General features: G+C 43.7%; 1 protein-coding gene across 4 annotated transcripts; it reads right to left on the reverse strand.

Moving 5' to 3' along the window:
- Positions 1 to 307: 307 nt before the first annotated feature.
- LOC147893733 (uncharacterized) lies at positions 308 to 18643 on the reverse strand. Of its 4 annotated transcripts, none has more exons than XM_087386564.1 (11): positions 18542 to 18643; positions 17652 to 18172; positions 17246 to 17449; positions 16649 to 17119; positions 16389 to 16508; positions 16166 to 16288; positions 13093 to 13200; positions 8262 to 8334; positions 8040 to 8119; positions 4402 to 4481; positions 308 to 1200 (listed from the first exon to the last, which is right to left on the reverse strand). In XM_087386564.1, the coding sequence occupies exons 2-11, from the start codon at positions 17787 to 17789 to the stop codon at positions 603 to 605; spliced, it is 1995 nt and encodes a 664-aa protein (XP_087242690.1). In that variant the 5' UTR covers positions 17790 to 18172; positions 18542 to 18643; the 3' UTR covers positions 308 to 602. The 4 variants fall into 4 exon arrangements, with proteins under 4 accessions (XP_087242690.1, XP_087242691.1, XP_087242688.1 ...); XM_087386565.1 differs by having other exon boundaries at positions 18508 to 18600; XM_087386562.1 differs by lacking the exon at positions 18542 to 18643 and adding an exon at positions 18398 to 18515.
- Between the last annotated feature and the right edge of the window lie 1481 nt (positions 18644 to 20124).

Genomic DNA, 20124 nt, shown 5'->3' on the forward strand with positions numbered 1-20124 from the left:
GCTTTGTAATAGTTTGAATATTATAGCAACAAGAGGCTCATGTACACTACCTCTGCCAGCCACTGAGCTTAACCCCTCCCACCCCCACCTCCAGCCAACCAAACCCCAGCCACCGACGACCAACTCCACCCGCAATCTCCACCCCCCTCCCCCCCCCCCCCCCAAAAACAACGCGCACACCAACTTAAGTCCACCCCCATCCCATGGCCCGCGCCCACCCATACACACCCAAACACCCATCCCATCCAAAATGCTGGGGAGGCTATGAGGCTTGGAAAGCATATGATATTCAAATTGTTAACAAGTAACGCACTAAACTTTTACTGATTTTCCATATCAAGGATGGCTTGGAGGACTTACACCCTCTGCCTCTTCTTGAATACAAGATTAACATCCCAACACTGGGATAACCAAGATGGGATCTTTTTCGCACCTTGGGGGTACAGCAAGTGCTGTGTGGCATTAACTAAATATATCATTCTAAGGTCACTTGAAGCAAATAATTTTGTTTCCTAATGCTGAGCTTATATTTCTTCTCTTTTTCGCATGCAAGTAGGAATGTTCTCCTTTATACAAAGATACACATGTATGAATACTAGGCTTCAGTAGTATGTAGGTGCAAGGATAAAGTCTGGCGAGTCTCCAGGAAAAGCAAAGGCTCCCTTCCTGCATGTAAACACCGGCAGATCTTTGAGAACAGGGTTGTCTCTTGAATCCTCCCTTTCCATCCACCCAGTCATATTCCGCTCAGAAAAGAGGTTTGCAACAAATGACCTCTCCATATTGTCGAACTCCGGGATATCTTCCGCTATGTTTCTATGGAAGCTGTCACTGCTTTTCCAATTATTGAAGGCATCCCCATCAAAACAAGAGGACTCCTCAGAAAAGCCTTCCCACTTATTATCATCTCTGATGGACCTACTGTTAGCATCCGATTCCAGACTGTAACTTCTGTTGAAAGACGATGTAGGGTGTATTGACTCCCTTAGGCCCACTCGTGGGCTGCTGAAAGTCTCAGAATTACTGATGGGAGTTTTAAAGAGAGATGGAGAGGTAGACCACAATTCATCTGATGCATTCTGCATTTGGCTCACTGGAGAGATCTTATTTGGAGGTGAAACTGGCACATTGCTCACTAATTCTTGGATAGCTGAAGACTGCAAGTAGTTGCATGCAGCGACAAAATTTGTGACATGATACCTGCACCAGGGAGACATATTATTTCATGTAATTACCTGCAGTCCTAAACATTCATAACAGAAGAGAAAAAAGATGCTTGTGCATAATACAAACTTTGCGTAAGACGAAAAAGAAAACAAGTGTGTTGACACAGAGCACCACTTTGCACAAAAATCAAGTGCCTTCCATGAGCTTTGTAATTCCTGTTTATACCATAGCACGTAGCTAGAAAATCCAGCAATTCAATGTGATAGATCACCCTTGCTGCTAGCGTAAATGTTTCGGAGGATTCTTTTGTACGAAAGATACACCTATTACATTAGAATTGAACTCAGAAAAACACTGGCAACTACAAAAACAATATTGTAGGGGATATGCCAACTATGGCATGCAACGTGTGGAGGGGATGGTAACCTGTTGACATTCAACACACACGTTAACTTACACATGAGAGTGGGTGCTAAACGCTTCAGGAATAAGTCTCAATTCTTGCGAGCTATATGCCTTGGTCTGGCAGCCTAGAAATTAGTATTGAACCATATGTTCGGTCTTGACTAGTTGTCTATTTCTATTGCATGTTGCTCTTGGGATTCAACAAAATTTCTCCCATTTACAAAGAGCATTATAGGAAGTAGGGAAGGGGAAGGGGGTGCTCTAGGATCCCCTTGGTTAATAAGAAGTCTATCTGAGCCCTAAGGCGTAAGATGCATGAAAATTTTTTAGAAATAGATTTTTGGTCAACCACCTTTGCATGCACATCGATTTTGTGGGCATAGATAGCCTGAGAAGAATTGATGTCTATCCAAGGGAAAATGATGCTAGTTGCCCAAAAAACCTCCACTATTTGGTTGTGTGTTTTGGAGTGTCTTTCCTTTCAATGGGCAGCTTTTTCAGGACACAAAACATGGCCAACAAGAGGCTGAATGTTTGGGATGACTTCTGGTCATGAAGTGAGAGGATGTGACTGGCTTGGATAGAGCTAACATCTGAAATAATCTCGCTTTAATATGGGTCCCACAAGGGCAACAACATGCATCCATTACTATCAAATACTAGGGAATTGAGGTTCAGATCCCACAAACGCATGAAGAAAAGAATAGAGGCAAGCTGGTGCTAGTACTATGCCTTGTGAAGACATCCAAATCGGCATACATATGGTGCTGGAGTGTGAAGAAATACTTGTTTGATACATTTTTGCATGCCAGTTTAGGGAGGCCACAAATTGAGCATGCGAGTAGTCAACCCTTGGCAATCCCTCGCTGGGACTCAAGAAGGCTTATGATAGGATGGATTGGGATGAGGGTTCCTTGGAAGACACTATGTGTTGGCTGGGTTTTTCAACACAATGGATAAGTGGGATCTTTGCTTTGTACACAGGTAGCTCCAACCAAATTTCTCATTACAGGTCACAATAAGGAGGCCTTTTCCCTTGCTGGATCTAGACGTCAAGGATGCCCCCCAGCAGCATCCTTATTCTCTTTGTTGCGAAGGCCTTGGGATACTTCATTCATAGGAGGCATGATTTGTCGAGGATAGGTCTTCCAACTTGACACGAGCTCCGTGATTTAGAGTCCATAGATGACAAGGCCCTTTTCTAAAAAAAACAACTAATAGCTTCAAGAGGGCGTGATGCATGTTGGATATATCTATTACCTGTCTTTTGAGGCCAAAATAAATTGAAATAAGTCAATTGAATTCTTGACGAGTACAGAGGGTTCTATCCCATTGGGTGAGTCCCTCTGTTTCTGCTATTCCGAAGTGGTAGAGCCACAAGATATCTTGGATGTGAGGTTGGGATTAACGAAGCAGTAGGTGGCTCCAGCCTTAGAGAAAGAAAGAAAGAAAGAAAGAAGTCTATTAACGTCCCACTGGAGACCAAAAGGTCTATGGGACAGCAAGAAATCCTCTAGTACATCTGCTTTAGGGAGGGCACATGGCAGCTCCCAAGGAATGCGAAAAGCCACCCACATTATTTAGAATACCTACATGATAGTCTAGAAGAGTAAACAGCCATACATCAGTTTAATACTGAGAGTCTTTTGGTTTTGATTTGAACCCTCTGATTAGTGCTACGCCTTCAGGGTAAACTACCCATTTTCCATCCTTTCTGGCAGCCCTGACTTTAGCTAATTCAAGGAAGGGTTCCCCTTTGATGCGGAATCTCATGAGGGTGTACTATCATCGTTCCAGGCCTCATCAGAGCCAATCACATTGCAAAGAGGAGACAAACCTCCACCAATTACTTAGCGCCCAGATGCCTTTGATCCAAACAATTGGTCACATGACACACGTCAGTGGGCAAAAGTTGGACAGTGGACCAGCCAAGTCCATGAGAGCATGGGAACCACCTACTACAACAATTGCAGGAGCGTCTTAGCACGTTGGCACATTAAAGAGAAGCAAAGCAGCTACACTTGGATCCAAGATGGGCCAAAGGACAATCCCAAAGGATAGTGCGAATGCCTTTGTTCTCGAACACACCACACATTTGTAGACGTGCAGCTAGATGCCTCTCCTAGACCCCCGCAAGAGAGAGACACTGGTTGGAGCCACAGGGGCCACAATATGTATTCACCAGGTTTTAGAGTCGATTGTGGATCCACCTTCCGGCTTGGAAGATCTGCTATTTCTTTTGGCTGGTGGCTCAAAGTGGCCTCCCAATAGGTCCATCGCTAGAGTAGATGAGGAGGGATGACACATGCCACCGCTATACAACAGGAGTTGCTGAGGATCGTTACGAGGATGCAATTGATTCAACAAATGCGCGTGTGGGATATGGTAGCCTGGCCGGGGCAGCATACATTCTCTATAGCAATGGTCTCCCTCGCAAACCTGTGGACGGGGAGAAAACTACAAGCCAGAGATTCAAATTTATATGTCACCCTCTTGACAGCACCCAAGTTCTCTCCAAAAGCTATCATTAGAAGGATGATGAGATAGAAATATGAAAGTTTTAGGGAGAGTGACCCAAGATAAACTCCTGGAAATAATATTTGTAGACCACATATTTGACTCTCTGCATTAAAAGCTCAATTTCTCATTCCACACCAAAATAAATTTTATATACATTTGAGATGCTCCACACATTTTAGACCTCATAATGTATCTTGACCCTTTATATAGCATACACATTTACGACACACCGTTCATCAGGCTGGAAGTTTGTACTAAGTTAGTCCCTTTGACAAAAATAAGTACTCAGGTTTAAGGTGAAAAACATACACGAGTTCACCTCTATTTGTGTCCTTTTGCAAATTGAGAAAGTTTTCCATGTAGCAAGCGTTAGCATGCAGATTCTTGACCTGCAAAACATTCACAATACCATTAGCATCTTGGATTTCACACTGTATAGAATGACTGTTAAGTAACCCAGCAACAACACAAGTATTAGAATGCTGGATCTCCTCAATAATCACATTCTCAATTATCAACATATATGCTTTTCAAATGCAGGTTCATGAACAACATTCAAGTGTTAACCTCCTGCATGCTATTAGTACATGTGCACACAACGAACCTGCACTACCATTTGGAGTTGTGCTAGAGATTCCTCCTAGATGAATTCATTAGGTTTAGCATTTTTCATCTCAAGCTTCTCCTTTTTGCATCCGTCTTTTCACCACTTAAATATACAATCTTGAATGCTCTCTTTACTAAGATATTGGGTTTCACAAAATATGGTACACTATCCACCACCATCGAACAGCCTGTGTGATGCCTAGATATGGACGGTAGGCACTCCCATAGGCTTGTGAATGCCTAGACAGCCCCCAATAGGACCCATATTTATAGGGCCAATGCCCTTAAAACACGGCAACACCAGTCTGTCAGCCAGCAAACCCTGCTGTACAGCTGTACCATTGTGCTGCTGGGCATCAACCTCCAACGTGACCCACTGTAGGCCAATGCCTACTTCTTGATGAAGATGCTCCATCACAGAGAGAGCTCTCCAGTACAATTTGAAGGCATCCATCCTTGCAGCCGCACCTCGTGTTCCCCCCATCCAGCTCCACTGAGGTAAACAATCCCCCAAAAAAAGTACAATTCAAGTAGCGCCAACCATCCACGGTACAGCCCTCCTCAATCACAAACACGCCAGCATTCTTGAGAAATCCTGGTACTAGCATCAGTTCATCCAGCTGTCCACCTCACAAACCAAGGACAGCCTGGATACTACTAAGCACCATGCCTCCAAAGTCTATTTCGACCCATCATCACTCTAGCACCATTTACAACTAAGTAACCCACCTGAATAAAACCTGGACCTCAAGCTCCAAATGAGCTTCATCTTAAGCAACCACCTGACACTTGTATAGCCTCCTGTTCTATGATGCTCCTGTCCTCACCCTAAAGGCTTCAACAGGTTCACCCTTTTCTGCTCCGAACATCATGCAACTGGGCCTTGAAAAAGCCTCTGAAACACTTATCCATGTCAGCAACTTACGCTCCTAAAAGCAACCATCACTATCCTTGAAAGAAGTCATGCAACAAGCATTGACGGCTCTGCAAAACAAGACTTTCCACTCTATCTGCCAAGAAATTTTCATCCCCCATTCTCTCACTAGTTGTGAAAGACATGGCAAACATTGTCACCCAAACAAGTTGCTGAAATTTACATTTATGCTCAGAAGTAATACGCATCATGTGGCTCCCTCATCCCAGCCAGGTACCTCCCTAAGGCATCCATGTGTAACACTGACTGCAACCTTCAGTGTCCATGTACTCCTCTGACCCTGATCCTAGAAGTTTCTCCAAAGACACTTCCTCTATCCAAGTGGTGTCAGCCTCGTCCTTGGCACAACAATGTGAGCAAATCTTCCACCTTCACTAAGGTTTCTGGGTATCTCTGGCTCATTGGACCATCTCTCAATATCGGTCATAAAAACAAGGTCATCTAAGTCAGCATACCTAATCTCAACAACACATGGAGTAGTCACCAAAGAAAAGCTCTGATGTTTATGTTACCATCTTGGTGGGCATATATCCCCCAATGGAACCTTGAGGAGGAAGCCATAATGGTGGCCACAATTACACGGAGATGGGACATTGGTCCCACATTCAACTATGCATAGGGTAGGAGGAAGCCGTTGATGGCCAAGAGCTCCAGTGTTCAATATCCCCTAGTAACCTTCACTATCTTGGGTGGCTAGGCAGCCAATGGCACGCTGCCGTAAGTGTGTAAACACATTCAGTGCTGTGACAATTGTGATTCCTCTTGTGCCCACTTTCTCTTATGTTCTTTCCATCCCAACCCCGCTTCTCCATATAAGATTTCTCTCTAGTCATTCCTTCATTTCATCTTACAGCAGATGCTTCTCTTTTCTACCAGTTTCTCTGTTCTTCATTATACTTCATGTATTCCAAACATTCCATAGTCATTTAGTTTTTGCCTTTAAATTGGAAGTCAACCATATGTCTCTACAGGCCCAACGAGCATCCAAGCTAGCTCACAAGGTAGCCAATACTTTTTCCCCTGTTCTCTTGGGTCTTCATGCTCATCTACAGGCTCCCATGTTGGACCTCAAGCTCTGAAGATCCTCTTGTTCCTTTCATACAAAATTTCCTCTAACAGAACACCCCTTTTAATGCAATCGCAAACCGAAGACATCCACTTCCAAACCAGCATTTCCATCAATCATGTGTCCCTCCAAAAGGGTTCTGGTGATTAGCTGATTCTAATGCTCCTCTACACAAGGGACACATGTATGAGCTATGAATAACTCTGCTCGCAGACTAGTTTCAGTTATATAAGTAAATGTCGTTGCATTCCAGCATTCTTTGATGCCTATTCTTAGACCATACTTAGACTAATTAATCTGCAGAGCAGCCTTGTCCTGCCAGCTCCAATTTTTAAATTATAATTGATGGCCACTCTGGTATGCCATTCCACAGAACTTGCTTGACACTTAATACTCTCTTCATCACTCAATTTGGGCTCTAGAGGATGCCGCCAAGAACAAACCGGAGCAGTGGATGTCTCAGACCATTCAGAGCAGCAGCAAGGCCTGTGAAGGTCCAAGGTCGGCTGCGACTGTGAAGATCCAAAGGTCAGCTGCGACTGGGCTCAATGTGTGACGAAAAACTTCCTCATCTCATTAGAGGCAACTTGAGAGGAAATATAGCCACAGATTCAAACTGTGGTGTCCAGGATATAATGGGTTGCTTTGGAGGTCAGCTTTACCAATGCGTAGACTCTTAAGATGGCGCAAGGAAGAGCACAAGTGAGGTGGGTTTCACAGCACCATCCATGATGATGGAATAACCTGGTATAACCTCACTCGTTTCATAAATTCATGATGGATTATCTTTAACAGCAGGATACTGCACCATCAAAGGATGGCATTCCAGGTACCTCAAAGAATGACACATTTGGAGGGCAAATATCGCCAGGTCTTAAAAGATACAACTTAGAGACTCCCATCTCTTCTCAAACTATGAAACAAATTTTTTCACAAATCTAAGAGGAATGACTGAGCAACTCACAAAATACAGCTTGCCAAGTGGTAGCGCTTCTTACAAACATTGGATCTTGCATTAGTTTTCACCTTGTGGCCCTTTGTGAAATTCTTTGGGTAGATGTGCTTTGGCTAAACTTATGACCAGAGCCAGGCTCCATCAGTCAGTCTAAATAGACCCATTTGTTGAAGTGGACAGGCCTGGCTATAAAGTAACTCTACCGTACCATATCAACCCAATGGAAGATTATTGACTGTACTCAAGAGCATTTTGCGGTGTAGAAGACAGAATCCACTTTCTGTTTTTTCCTTACCCTCATTTTTTGCAGCAACAACTTCTGAAAACACCAAACTCCAAATTCCATGAGAGCTGCTAAGTCTATGACTAAGAGCAATGATCAGTACCTTTCCACGAGCCATCAGTAGCAGCATAAAGGATAAAAGATCATCTGTACAAGGTAGTAGACCCTCTGAATCCTTTAAAGCTGCATTTCAAATCACAAACAGTTAATGTGATGTATTTCTTGCCAATTAAGCCCAGTCATGTCTGTATCAATATCTATCTCTACAAGTTGTGCCCCAAAAAGGTGAAACAAACACAAGAGGCTTAAATCAACATCAATTTACCTCCTGTGCAAGATTGGATTAGACTCTGGATTCCACCGATGATGCACTTCACAGTTTTTTGCAGGCACAATGCCTACAAGTGTGACGAACCAAAATTAAATGAGAGGAAAGATTGCCTTTGTTTTGCCAATTGAATAATCAACAAATCCTTGGCATTCCAAAAGCAGTGACGGAACACGTATCGTGATATACACCCTCATTTCAAGCTATGATCAGTCCACTCTTCAAACATCCTTGCAATCAGTCCACTCTTCAAACATCCTTGCCACTACATGAAATCCACACCAATCACCCTAATATCATATATATAGATCTCTGTGTAGATGGAGCAGATCCCAACCAACAAATTATAGTTTTCACCATGCATATCAAAACAAGGACAGTTCTAACAGAAGGAACTCAGAGCCAGTACATTGTTTTCAGAACTAACAGAAATTATATTCATCGTTTGGAGACAGAAACTTGGGAATCTGAAACATAGCAATTTCAGATTCCCACCTCCCCATTTGCATGTATGAGGAGAGCATGGGGGAGGTGGGCTGCCACATGTCATGTGGGCAGCAAATATACAAAGAAAATGCTTGAAAAGGGGCTGCCATGTGGGCAGAACACAGAAGCTTACCTGGATGTCTTTGGAGCCTGCATGGCATGATCCAATGGCCAGAAGGGAGCTGAACAGAGGCACGATCATCTGGAGCGGAGCAAGATTGGGGACTTGGTTAAGGTCATCTGGAGCCTAGCAGCCATCAGAAACGGTACAGATGTCAGGCACCTGCTATACGGATGCTTGTGGTGCCTGCAGATCCAGTAGCAGTGAACGATAGGGTGACGCATGATGTTAAGGCCTTGCCATAATTATTGGCACCACTGTGGATTAGATATATCCAATTGGCGGACACTTCCTTTGCTGTGTGGACCATATTGGAGAATATGTATGAGGTGAACGACACAAGGATTCTTGACCTCAAGATGGAGCTATACAGCATGAACATGGAGGAAAAATGAAGATGGTCAGGGACAAACTCTCAGCCGTTGGTAAGCAACAGATTCGGCAAGGATGGCTAGGCTTCTGCTTGGCATGCTTCCTAGGAGCTACAAAAGTTTTGTCACGACGATCATTGCAGGGCAGAGGGCGGTGCCGATGATGTTTGGGGAACTAATGTCATTGCTTCTGCAGGAAGAAGCTCGGGAACTGAACTTACGAAGGATGGACCTTTTATGCCAAGGACAAAGCCAAAGGCAAGGGCAAGCCTGGCAACGGCAAGCCCAAGAAGAAGGATGTCAAATTTGAGAATAAGAAGACAAGAAAACAGCAGAAGAAGTGCTGCTACTGTGATACACCAGGACATTTTGCAAAGGACTGCAGAACGAAGAAGGCAGATCAGAAGAAGAAGAAAGACTCTGATCAGGATGCAGATGAGACAAAGAATATGGTAGTACATGTGGTACAAGAGGAGCTTTTCTAGGTGACATCTCCATGTGTTACTGAGGAGCTTGCAAACCCCGGCATAGCAGTAAGGATGTCTAACATTGAGATGTGTGTCAGAAGACGAATCACAAACCTTTGTGAAGGTGAAGGACAGCATCAAGTGCCCTCTGACTTCCAGGAAGGCATACACCTTCCAATCTCTCATCAGCTGAGAAATGCAAAGCAAGAATCTCCCCAAAACTAATTATTAAGTTTCAAATGACTATAAAAGGAATGCACATACCAGATAATCCACTTGCTTGTTTGCTTGCTCTGAAAGCAAACCATGCACCTCATGGAGGCACAATCAGTAACACTGTGTAACCCTAATTCCCCCTTCAATGTCAGAGCTCTTATATGACTCTGAATCCATAGAGAAGAATTCCCTCCAGCCAAGCACCTGGAGCAATCCAAGGAGTCTGGTGCCTCTCTCAGTCAACCAAAAAATCAGGTCACATAGGTCACAGAGCTACTAGTCTCTAGGGCAAGGGCCATAGGGCGAGGGCCTGCTGGTCTAGTTGGGCACCTACAGGGCAGATCATCTAGAATCTGCAGGGGAGAGGGCAGCCAGCCCTCCCTCTAAATAGGGGCCCCTTGGGCCTTAGTACTCCATCCAGCACAAAGCCACTAAAGGAACTCTATCTCACTGCCTATACCTTCAAATTGTGTGTGATTGCTCGGAACTTGTGCGCATGTGGAATATAATCTAAGGCTTTGTGTGATCCTAGGTGACATAGTGCGCATGTGGAATATAATCTAAGGCTTTGTGTGATCCTAGGTGACATAATCTTCCACTGTGCTTAGGACATGGCTCAAGAAGCAAATCCCTACCATTAATCTAATGTGGTATCAAAGCTAGGTTTGGTACATGTCTATAGTCCAAACACAACATGTTTTGTGTCATGAGACATCGATTCAAGTAGGACAACCATGGGGATGTTCTTGAATTGAGTGGAATACATGCGTACAGGTACGTGCGTACATATATACATACTTGTGTGTGTGTGTGTGTGTGTGTGTGTGTTGTTGTATCTACTTCAATAGGTGTTTGTGTGCGCGTGCATGCGGGAAAGAAAAAAGACAGAAAGTTCTACTAACATCTGCGGATGTAAACTACTCGGTGCTTTCTATCAATTCAGACAACGGATTTTGCAGAGGTGTTTGAATGAAATGATTGCGAGTTGCCAAACACATATACTTGAACTTAAGAGTTTGCAATGAAGCTGGAATTAAGACTTATACAGCTTAAATACAAAGTGACATCATTGGAAATTGCAATATGATTGAGGGGCCAAGACGAGGCCCCCCCTTATCCAGGCTCACTTATTCTTGAAAATGGAGATACAAGACCAAGGTGCAATGCACTTTCCAAACTGATGAACTCAGTGAAAGCCTAGGACCTAGATACAAGACTCAAGAGCATATGTACAAGGTAGACAACAAAAGGAGGACTCCAAGCTCAGGTTTCAACTCTTGGCTTGCTCAATCCACAAGGAAGAAGCCTGCAACAATCATCACTTACATCCAACATTAGAGGCAAGCACTAGTTTCTAGAAAGATAGTAGAAACAACATGAAATAGTGCTGTAAATGAGATAAACTTGACAATACAGACTCCCTTCGTGACTTGACCCTTTTGGAGATGAAGTCCTTGATGCCTCTGAAACTACCTTGGGTGAGGAGAGTGTGGAAATGGGGCTGGAATGAGAACAGCTTAGAAAAACAGCCTATAGGCTAGAGAGAGAAAGCCTTTATGGAGTGATAGCTGTAGAGAGAGAGTGCCAATGCTGATCCCAAGGGAGGGGATGTAAGAGAGGAGCTGCTGCTGTTCCAACGGTGCACAGAAAGGCAGATTTCTGCAAGGGGAATGGGCTGGAACAGTAGAGAGAGAAAGACTGCAGCGAACAGTAGAGAGAGAAATTCTGCAGCAGGAGAGAGAAAGGGGCTGTAGCTGCTCCAAGCTAGAAGAAGGAGAGAGGATGCTGCTGCTGTTCCAGAAGAGCTGAGAGGGGTCAGATTTCTGGAGAGGAGGGGCTGGAACTGTAGAGAGAGAATGTGCTATTGTAGAGAGAGAACGTGCTGCTGAGGTGAGAGAATGGCCTGGTGAGAAGCTGGCTGCACCCAAGGAGCTGGAGAGGTTTTGCTGCATCATCCAAAAGGAGGGAGAAGAAAAGTGACGAATTTTCATGTAGGGAATGAAGGGGAGAGGCCTTCTTTTATAGGCTTACCCCCCCCCCCAGGCTTAGAGTGGAAGGTGGACACTTGTCCTAGATTTTTGGTGGGCTGCAATCGCAAAGAGGACACTCCCAAAAACCCTAAAATTTCAAAGTTGTCCGAATTCAATTCTGATCGCACCCACGGGTTCCTAACAGCTTGGACTATCTATTGACGTACTCTAAGGTCATAATTGAGCCATACTGAGCTCATTTGTTTGTCGTCTTATCTTGTATCTCCATTACTCTTGGCATGCTGCCAGGCCCACACCCAAAGCTCAGGGAACATTCTCTTGAATGGTTCCTAGGTCGGTATGCAATCTGTGCATTTGATTGGTCCCATGTTTGGGTACTCAGGTGGGGTGTGGTTTCCAGATGTCCCTCTCAAAGAGAGGCCATCACTCTTGTGGGTCACTAATGCCCATAACCCCAAGCAAGGGGGTCCACCCTCAAATGCTAGACCTAGTCCCCATTGTCCGTAACTGAACAGTAGGAAAACATTTCATTTCTTAATAAGCATACTGTTGAAAAACAAAAAGAAATAGTACCAAGCAAGTGGATACATGTTGAAGCAGGATGACAGCGGAAGACCAAAAATACCTCTGGAACAATAAGTAGCTTTTACATCCAATCCCCAAAATAGGATTGCATAAAGCACCTCCACTTTTTTCATAGAAACATAACTATTTGTAATGCTAACATGATATTTATGCTAGATTTGATAGGTGTGTTCCCATCTCTGAAAACAGCCCATTTTCCCTACATCATAGCTTCCCGAGTTCTTGTTTAAGCTGGTTCGGAATATGGAGTGAACTCCTCTGATATCCAAATCTTTGTTCCTTTTAACTTAGGAGTTTGTCTAAGAATTTTATCTCAAAGGGTGGGGGTAAAGGGGGGGAGGACACACACACACACACACACACACACAGAGAATGTGTGTGAGGTGCTTTATTTTCAAAATGCATTTAAATCAATCATCTAAAGTGAATAAGATCTTCCATGGGCCTCTTTTTCTGACAAGAAAAAACTTAGATCCTTCTCTAAAATCTCCAAACCACATAAAAAGACAATTAAGATAGATATACATCATGCCAACACACATGCAAGAAAAAAAGAATTTGCAGACTCTTGCCTGAGAAAAGGGCATATACCTTTTCGTAAGGTGTCCGTAGCCTGTTCAACATTCTGAACTGCAAAGATGCTTCGCCTAATACAAAATTTTCAAATTCAGCCCTTACTCCAAGCATTGCCGGATCAACCTGTTTCAAAGGAGATTCTAGAATCAATTGAAGAATGGTACAATTACTCTGCAAATCAACTTTTTTGCATAGCATATGGGCAGACTATAGCAGCACCATTTAGTAAGTGACTTTATAAGGATCCATAATACATTTATCATGAACCTCCATAGTGCATAAGTAGCATTTTCCCTCCACACATGGGCAGAAAATGTGAGCCTTTACAATGTGCCAGTCTACAACAAATGGGGAAACTTCGGTTACTGCCTAGTACAGCTTTAAACTGACAATATCCATGAATTTTTCCACTATTTCTGGCTATCTGTGCATCATGGCCCTGGGTTCAAAAACATTAGCTTCATTGTCAAAATACGGTCGTACATCGTAATTGATTGTCAACATAATTGTGCCATTGACATGAAACTATGAGGAAAGTTAATATGCATTGAACTCCATGCATGATGGGGAAAGTAAAGCCATCAATTCTTTATAAGTTACAGAATTCCCATTATGATAGACTAAGATGAATTATCAGTCTCCACCAGTGCAGTTCAGGGCTGCTTTGATCGGACATGGTCAATTCTGAACACAAGAGCTCTTCACGTAGGCAAAGCTGGTTAAAAATGATAATTATTTATTGAAGTCACTGAAGTGAACCAAATTACACTTAAACATGAAAGATAAAGAATTCTATAAAATTATCAGGTTAGACGCAAACCCTCAACTTAGCAAATGAAAACACTAGACATTGAGAGGACTCTTTTGTGGTCTCATCACTGATTTAGTATTCAGAGAAAAGGAATAGACGACCTGACACAAGACTCTCAATCTGTAAGCTCATTGGACCACTCCAATTAGCCTACAGATTGAGAGCATGGTTTCACTACTATCTCCATACCTTACCTCAGTGCTTTAAAGCCAAACATAGCAAGCATGCACTAGGAACGATTCACTAGTTACGCGTTAGAGATTGACAATGAATGGAACTTACTTCTAGGTCAAGCCAAACCACTATGTGCAGCAGGAAAATATAATAACCCACAAGATCACTACTTGTAGTTGACCTCACTCCATGTATGCACATAAGCATTATAAACGAACGGTCAGATCTGGAAACAGACGGCAAGATATTGCAAACAAAACATGAATAGATATGTCCACAGATATGACAACTCCCAAGTCTCCTGCTCTCTTCTTGAGCTTAATATTGAGCTCAGGGATGCTGGACTCTGTTTGCTGGTACCTTTGCTGTGCTCTAAATACCCTCTTGGTTCATGCCTGAAACACACCCTGCAATGCTGGATTGATTGTTCTTCTACCTCTCCAACAGCCTTCACCTTGGTGAGATGACTGTCCCTCATGCTGACATGACTGTTCCTCCTCCATCCTCATGGTGAACAGCTGATTCTAGAGATTAAGGATCCTCGTAGAATTGTTTAGTCTTGTATGTGTCCTTCAATCTAGGCTGGATATGGGTCCCAATAATCATGGACAAAGCCTCGGCATCCTTTTTCTCCTACTCTTCACCCTTTGCCAGGTCTACAAGAGGTACCGTCTCATAGTATCAACCACCCCCTGGGCTTCCGCTCCAAACCTGCAGTCACCTTCCAAATCTCCTTGCCTCTTAATTGTTCCTGTCCAGGTTGCCATTCTTCCCAAATCTGGGAATAGGCAACCATGAAGCCATTGAATATGAAGAAACTAATTTCACAAACTGAAATTTTAACACCCTATAAACAGGCCTAGAGTCACCTTCATGCAAAGGGTCTCCTTCCTCCAGTATTAAAGTAGAAGATCTCTAGGCTCTATATACCATGTCAAAATGATAGGGCAGCATATACCTTCACTACCGACAGCCAAATAAAACACAGAAATCTGGAAGAATACACAACATTCTAGGCAGCAAAACGTATGTGTCACCAAGCTCCACAAAGCAAGCTCTACCCAGTCAGCTTCCTCACTAGTCGGATCTTGTTGAAACTGAACTTTCTAACCATTGTGTACGGAAATAACCGAGTATTCGGCAGCATTTTCGCCCGAATAAAGACTTTTTTGGATGGGCTAGTACAAACCCTGTCACAAGTACTAGCCATGTGGCTGGCCTACTTTGGCTTTGCTTCACAATTGAGCTAACACACTGATGGACAAGATCTGCTCCTAGAGCTAAGCCAAATGGCCCTTTACATAGACAAGCTCCCCTTTCTGGTCTTTTGCTGGCTGACATGCTGACTGCGCTCACCACAGTCTAGGGCCATCCTGGCCCTGATACCAAGCTCCAGCTGACCTCCATGACCCAAAACACATGCAACCGTTTCAGGGCCCTGGTCGGGTCATATTCCATGGTTCACAAGCCCTATATGCAAGGCCTTCCAGTTCACATGACTGGGCATATGTGCTGCCCATGTGGCAGCCACATGACTCACCAGTGGATCATACGATGCTGCCCATGTGGCAGCCCATACGTGGCTCCATGAAGAGCCAAACTGTGGCATCCATACCCTATCTCAGCGTGCATGCAATGCCTCCATGGCTCATGCATCAAACCCCAAACAAATGCTACCAAGGATTGCCAGATGACAGGCCTCATATGGGGCTCACATGTGAGACATTGACCCTAAACTTCGGGGACACCATTGTATAGAAATATTCTCTTGTTTGCATCGTGTTTTAAGCTCCCAGTTTGCATGCCCAATAAAGTTTTGTCAGTACTACATTAATTTTTGTCTAGAATTATTTCCTCAGTTTAAAAGACTATGCACACTGTTCTGCATGTTTCCTTCAAAACCTAAACTTTTGTAAGTTTCCAACTACTCTATTTTAAGAGCTTAATATATAATATGGACTTTGGAAAAGAATAGATAAACTGCGCACCCCACCACCTATCATTTCAATATCATGCTCTTAATTTCCTGTGAGTTGCAGAGATGTAAAATGTAATCAAACTGCAGAGTAGTCTTTGTGCTATGTAGTGCTGCAGCATGCTTACCTCTTGGAGCTTGGCAAGCGTTTTATCAAGAGACGAATCTGCAATTGCAAACATTTGCTTGCAGGCACCCATAATTTTGTCATGGACTGCTCCAAAAATCCAGACTTCGCTTGCTGACCAAAGCTGAAATAATCCAAGAGTGCAAGTTTCAAAATTAGGATAGAAACTGCACGCTAACAAACAGAAAATAAAAATTCTTAGCACACTGTGCATTCAAAGAAACCTGGTCCATATGATCGTCGTTATTCATGCACGATTCCATGGAAGGGTTGTTTAATAAAACATGATCCACCAATGATTTGACCATTCTTCTGGTCGTTCCCTTCCATGCCTCGAGGCGTAACTGTCAATCAAACTTGGTGATGTCACAAATAACAGCAGGAGTCTGTTCTAGAATGCTAGACAGACCCTAAAAATTGAACAAAAGAATTGCAAGCGTAGCTGCATGTGCAAACGAAAACATGAATTCGTGCCCTGCGTTACCTCATCTGGTAGAGACGAATCGCCCATCTGATAAGAACCTTTAAAATGATTCACCATCATAGCTGCATGCTCTAATGCATGGAAATTCAAGCAGCTGGAGCGTAAGAAATCCGTACAGCCTTGGAGGGTTTCAAGATCATGCCAAAGAGGTTTTACAGGTTTCACTTCCACTATTCTAACAGTTTCAGTTGCTGCTCCATCTTCAGCCTTAGATGGAGGCATCTTGGAGGACGAATTCATGCTGCATTCTTTAATTTTGAGTAAAGGTGGGTATGCTTCCCACCTCAATCCAAAAGGTTTTTTGAGTAATGAATTTGTTTTCAGAAAGGTTCTTGTGTGGTTGATAGCATCAGAAGCTTGTTCCAAAGTACTGCTTCTTCTTGAAGAGCCTTCGGAATCTTTCGTTGGCGTATTGAATTCTGTAAGAGCGCCAGCTTCCTCGACTCCAGCTTTCCAAATCTCCGCTTCTGCCTGCCATATTTCACACCACTTTTACTCAAAATAGAGCATATGATTGGATCATTTTGACCTGAAAATGAGGTAATAAAGAAAAAAATTATTCTCTGGGAGCATAAGAAGTACAAGGCTGTCCCCAACCTGGCTTGGAAACATTAAAAAGTAAGTCTTCCCTTTTCGGGGTTTCATTGTAACCACTGCTACGTCTGTCTGAGACAAGCACTGATCTGATGCGACCAACTTTGCCAAATTCTTCCAAAGACGTTTTTTCTTTCTCAATGTAGACTCTTGCGAGGAAAATGGCTTATGAATTGCTACGACGCACCTTGCCAAAGGTAAAGTTTTCTGCAAGCATGCAAAACTGCAAATTAAAATGAGCGCGGGGCCGCGGACAAAATTGAAAATATTGTATTCCCTGACTTGGAAAGTAATATAGAGCCACCGGGTACGGTTTGCTAAAACATGGAGTTGAAGGGCTTTTCCCAAACCATTAGATGCAATTCGACGAATTTAACATTTACGAAACAGCTCGAGGTTTCGCTCCAACCTCAACTTTGGTTCTTTGATCACAAGCAAAGGCTCGGAGAACTCCTGGAGTGAGTACAAGAAAGCGCCGCTTCCATTCAGAGCCGCCCCAGAGGTGTCCCCATCCTGTGCGTTCGTCTAATCTGCTCTCGTTCGTCATTCCTCTTAGATGTTAGGGTGAGACGTTCACACGTGGGAGTACACCTCCTAGAAAATCATTTACGAGCTCCAGATGCACGGAGCCCTTTCCGTTCGCCGTTTCGAGGAAATTTTGCGTAAGCATAAACCCAGCAAAACTGATCGGCTTGACTAGAAAACTGGCGCTCTTGTGTTTTTCGAGACAGAAAACTCGCAACTCGTTGTCATGTGAAAAGCTACGACGAATCATCAATTGAGTCGCGGGCAACTTCGTTTGCAGTCCTGGAGTACGTTCGAAAGCAAAATCGATCGGCCGTGTAAGATAGTGGCTTCATCATTAATCTACTGCAGAGTCTTCCGTAAGTATCAAGCCTCATTTCCGTAAGCCGACAACTTCATTCCCGCCTGCAAGCAAAGAAGGAAACATGAGTTTTGCGATTGAGCGATTCCTTCGAAAATTCTCTCCCTCTCCCTCTCTCACATATATCACGACAAACTCGTTGCTCTCCTTACTGCCAAAGCGAGCAATTGAGAAAACTCTCGTTCTGACGCACCTAGCGATTCCTTCGAAAACTCTCTCTCTCTCTCTCTCTCTCTCTCACACACACACACACACACACACAAACACACATGCGCACACAAACTCGTTGAGGCGAGCTTGCGCGCTCTCTCTCTCCCGCCGCTAGCAAAACTTGTCTGAGTATCAGTGCGTGAAAACACCAAAAACCGGCACAGCTCACCACGTTCCAGCTTCCGGGGAGGAGAGCTATGTACCTGTGAAAGGCGCGAATTTCTGGAAGGGGTAGAGACGGCGATGTTGTAAAGAGGGTGTTGAAAATGGGGGAACTTGGAAGGGAGGCTTAGCATGCGGAATACGCCTACGCAAAACAGGGAGGGAAGGCCAAGTGCAATTCCTACGTGGCCCCCTCCACGTCATCCCCCCTTTCTTGTTTCCCCCCAGTAGCTAGCTCCTCTGGTTTCCAGTGGGTTCACACCCCCCATGGAGAAGGAAAAGCATTGTCATCAGAGTGCTAATTTCAGTCTCATTTTGTGTATTGGTTGGAGAAGATCGAATCGTCCACCCATGTAGCGCCAGTTAGACGAGTTGTCCATGTCATGTTCGGCCTCCATGAGTCGAACACAACCCTTGTCTGCCTATTGGGCCAACTAGGATGTCATCCCTTCACACGGATGGCCACCAAGTGGTGTGAGCCCAACCTTAGCATCACCCACAAGTCCATCACTTCCACCTTGGTTCTCTTAATACTACATGGTGCAAAGCAACGGCAGCTCAATGCTAGGTGTAACATCAATCCTAGGCAAGGTGTCGCTCATTGGAGCATGGGTGGGTGAGTTAGGGTCGGTGAGTGCCAAAAAACACCAACTAGTGCTTATGTTGTAGCCAAGATGGACTTGATCACCCTCATTACATGCTCACAATGCTCCCAACAAAGCATGCAGGGTTACCATAAGATACATTGGATTAGCTCAATTAGTGCAAGCGTTAGCATTCCAACGCCATTGGTGTTTCAACAAAAGGGTGGCAATATGGAAACGTGTGGTGAGAGAGTTTCTCTTTCCCAAAACAGAGGCACTATGGATTCATGAGCCCCCCCGAGCACTCGAAAAGAGTGCACTTCAAACAACAAGATGGAGTCAACACTCCTTAAACCTCTAGGCACTCTAAGATGCTTAAGGCAATCTAGTATCACCAAGTTAAATGCTTAAACCCTATGGCAAGGCATGCTTCCTAGCTATGCAAGCAACACTCTCTTTTTTAGCACCTAGGATAGGTGGGATCAAGGTGATTTAGACCAAGGGGCTTGTTAGTTAGCTAGATTTTAGGGTGTTTTGTTTGTTTCTTACAAGTTTCTCATTTGCATTTTTTACTTCATGTGCTCTAATAACCTGTTGTCTTTAATGTTTTGTACAAGGCTACACCATGAAATTCATGCATTTCCTTCGTCAAACCCTTTATCTCCTTACTTCAAGGCCTTCCACATCAATCCTTTATGTGTGGTTTCATCTATTCTTATGTCAATTCTTGACCCCCAAGTCAATACTCTTGTTCCTTCTTATGCTTTAAAATTTTTCTTCCTTTTCACACCTAGGCTCTAAGAATCTTCCTAACTCACTATAGGATGTTCATAGTTAGACGTGGCCATCGATAATCCCAATGTCTCCAGCTGTCTATAACTTGCATCATGATACGTGTAGTTTTACATCAATTATTAGGCCCTCTTGTCCTTTTCCATCTAGCACCTTTTGACTTTACTACCTCAAACCACTTCAAGAAAAGAAACTTACATCTTACACTCTCACTTCTTCCTATGCTTTAATTTTTATCCCTTTCCATA

This window comes from Dipteris shenzhenensis, chromosome 15 (genome assembly GCF_047967505.1).
Source record: "Dipteris shenzhenensis isolate YYH24624 ecotype China chromosome 15, Dip_SZ_1.0, whole genome shotgun sequence".
NCBI classification, from domain to species: domain Eukaryota; kingdom Viridiplantae; phylum Streptophyta; class Polypodiopsida; order Gleicheniales; family Dipteridaceae; genus Dipteris; species Dipteris shenzhenensis.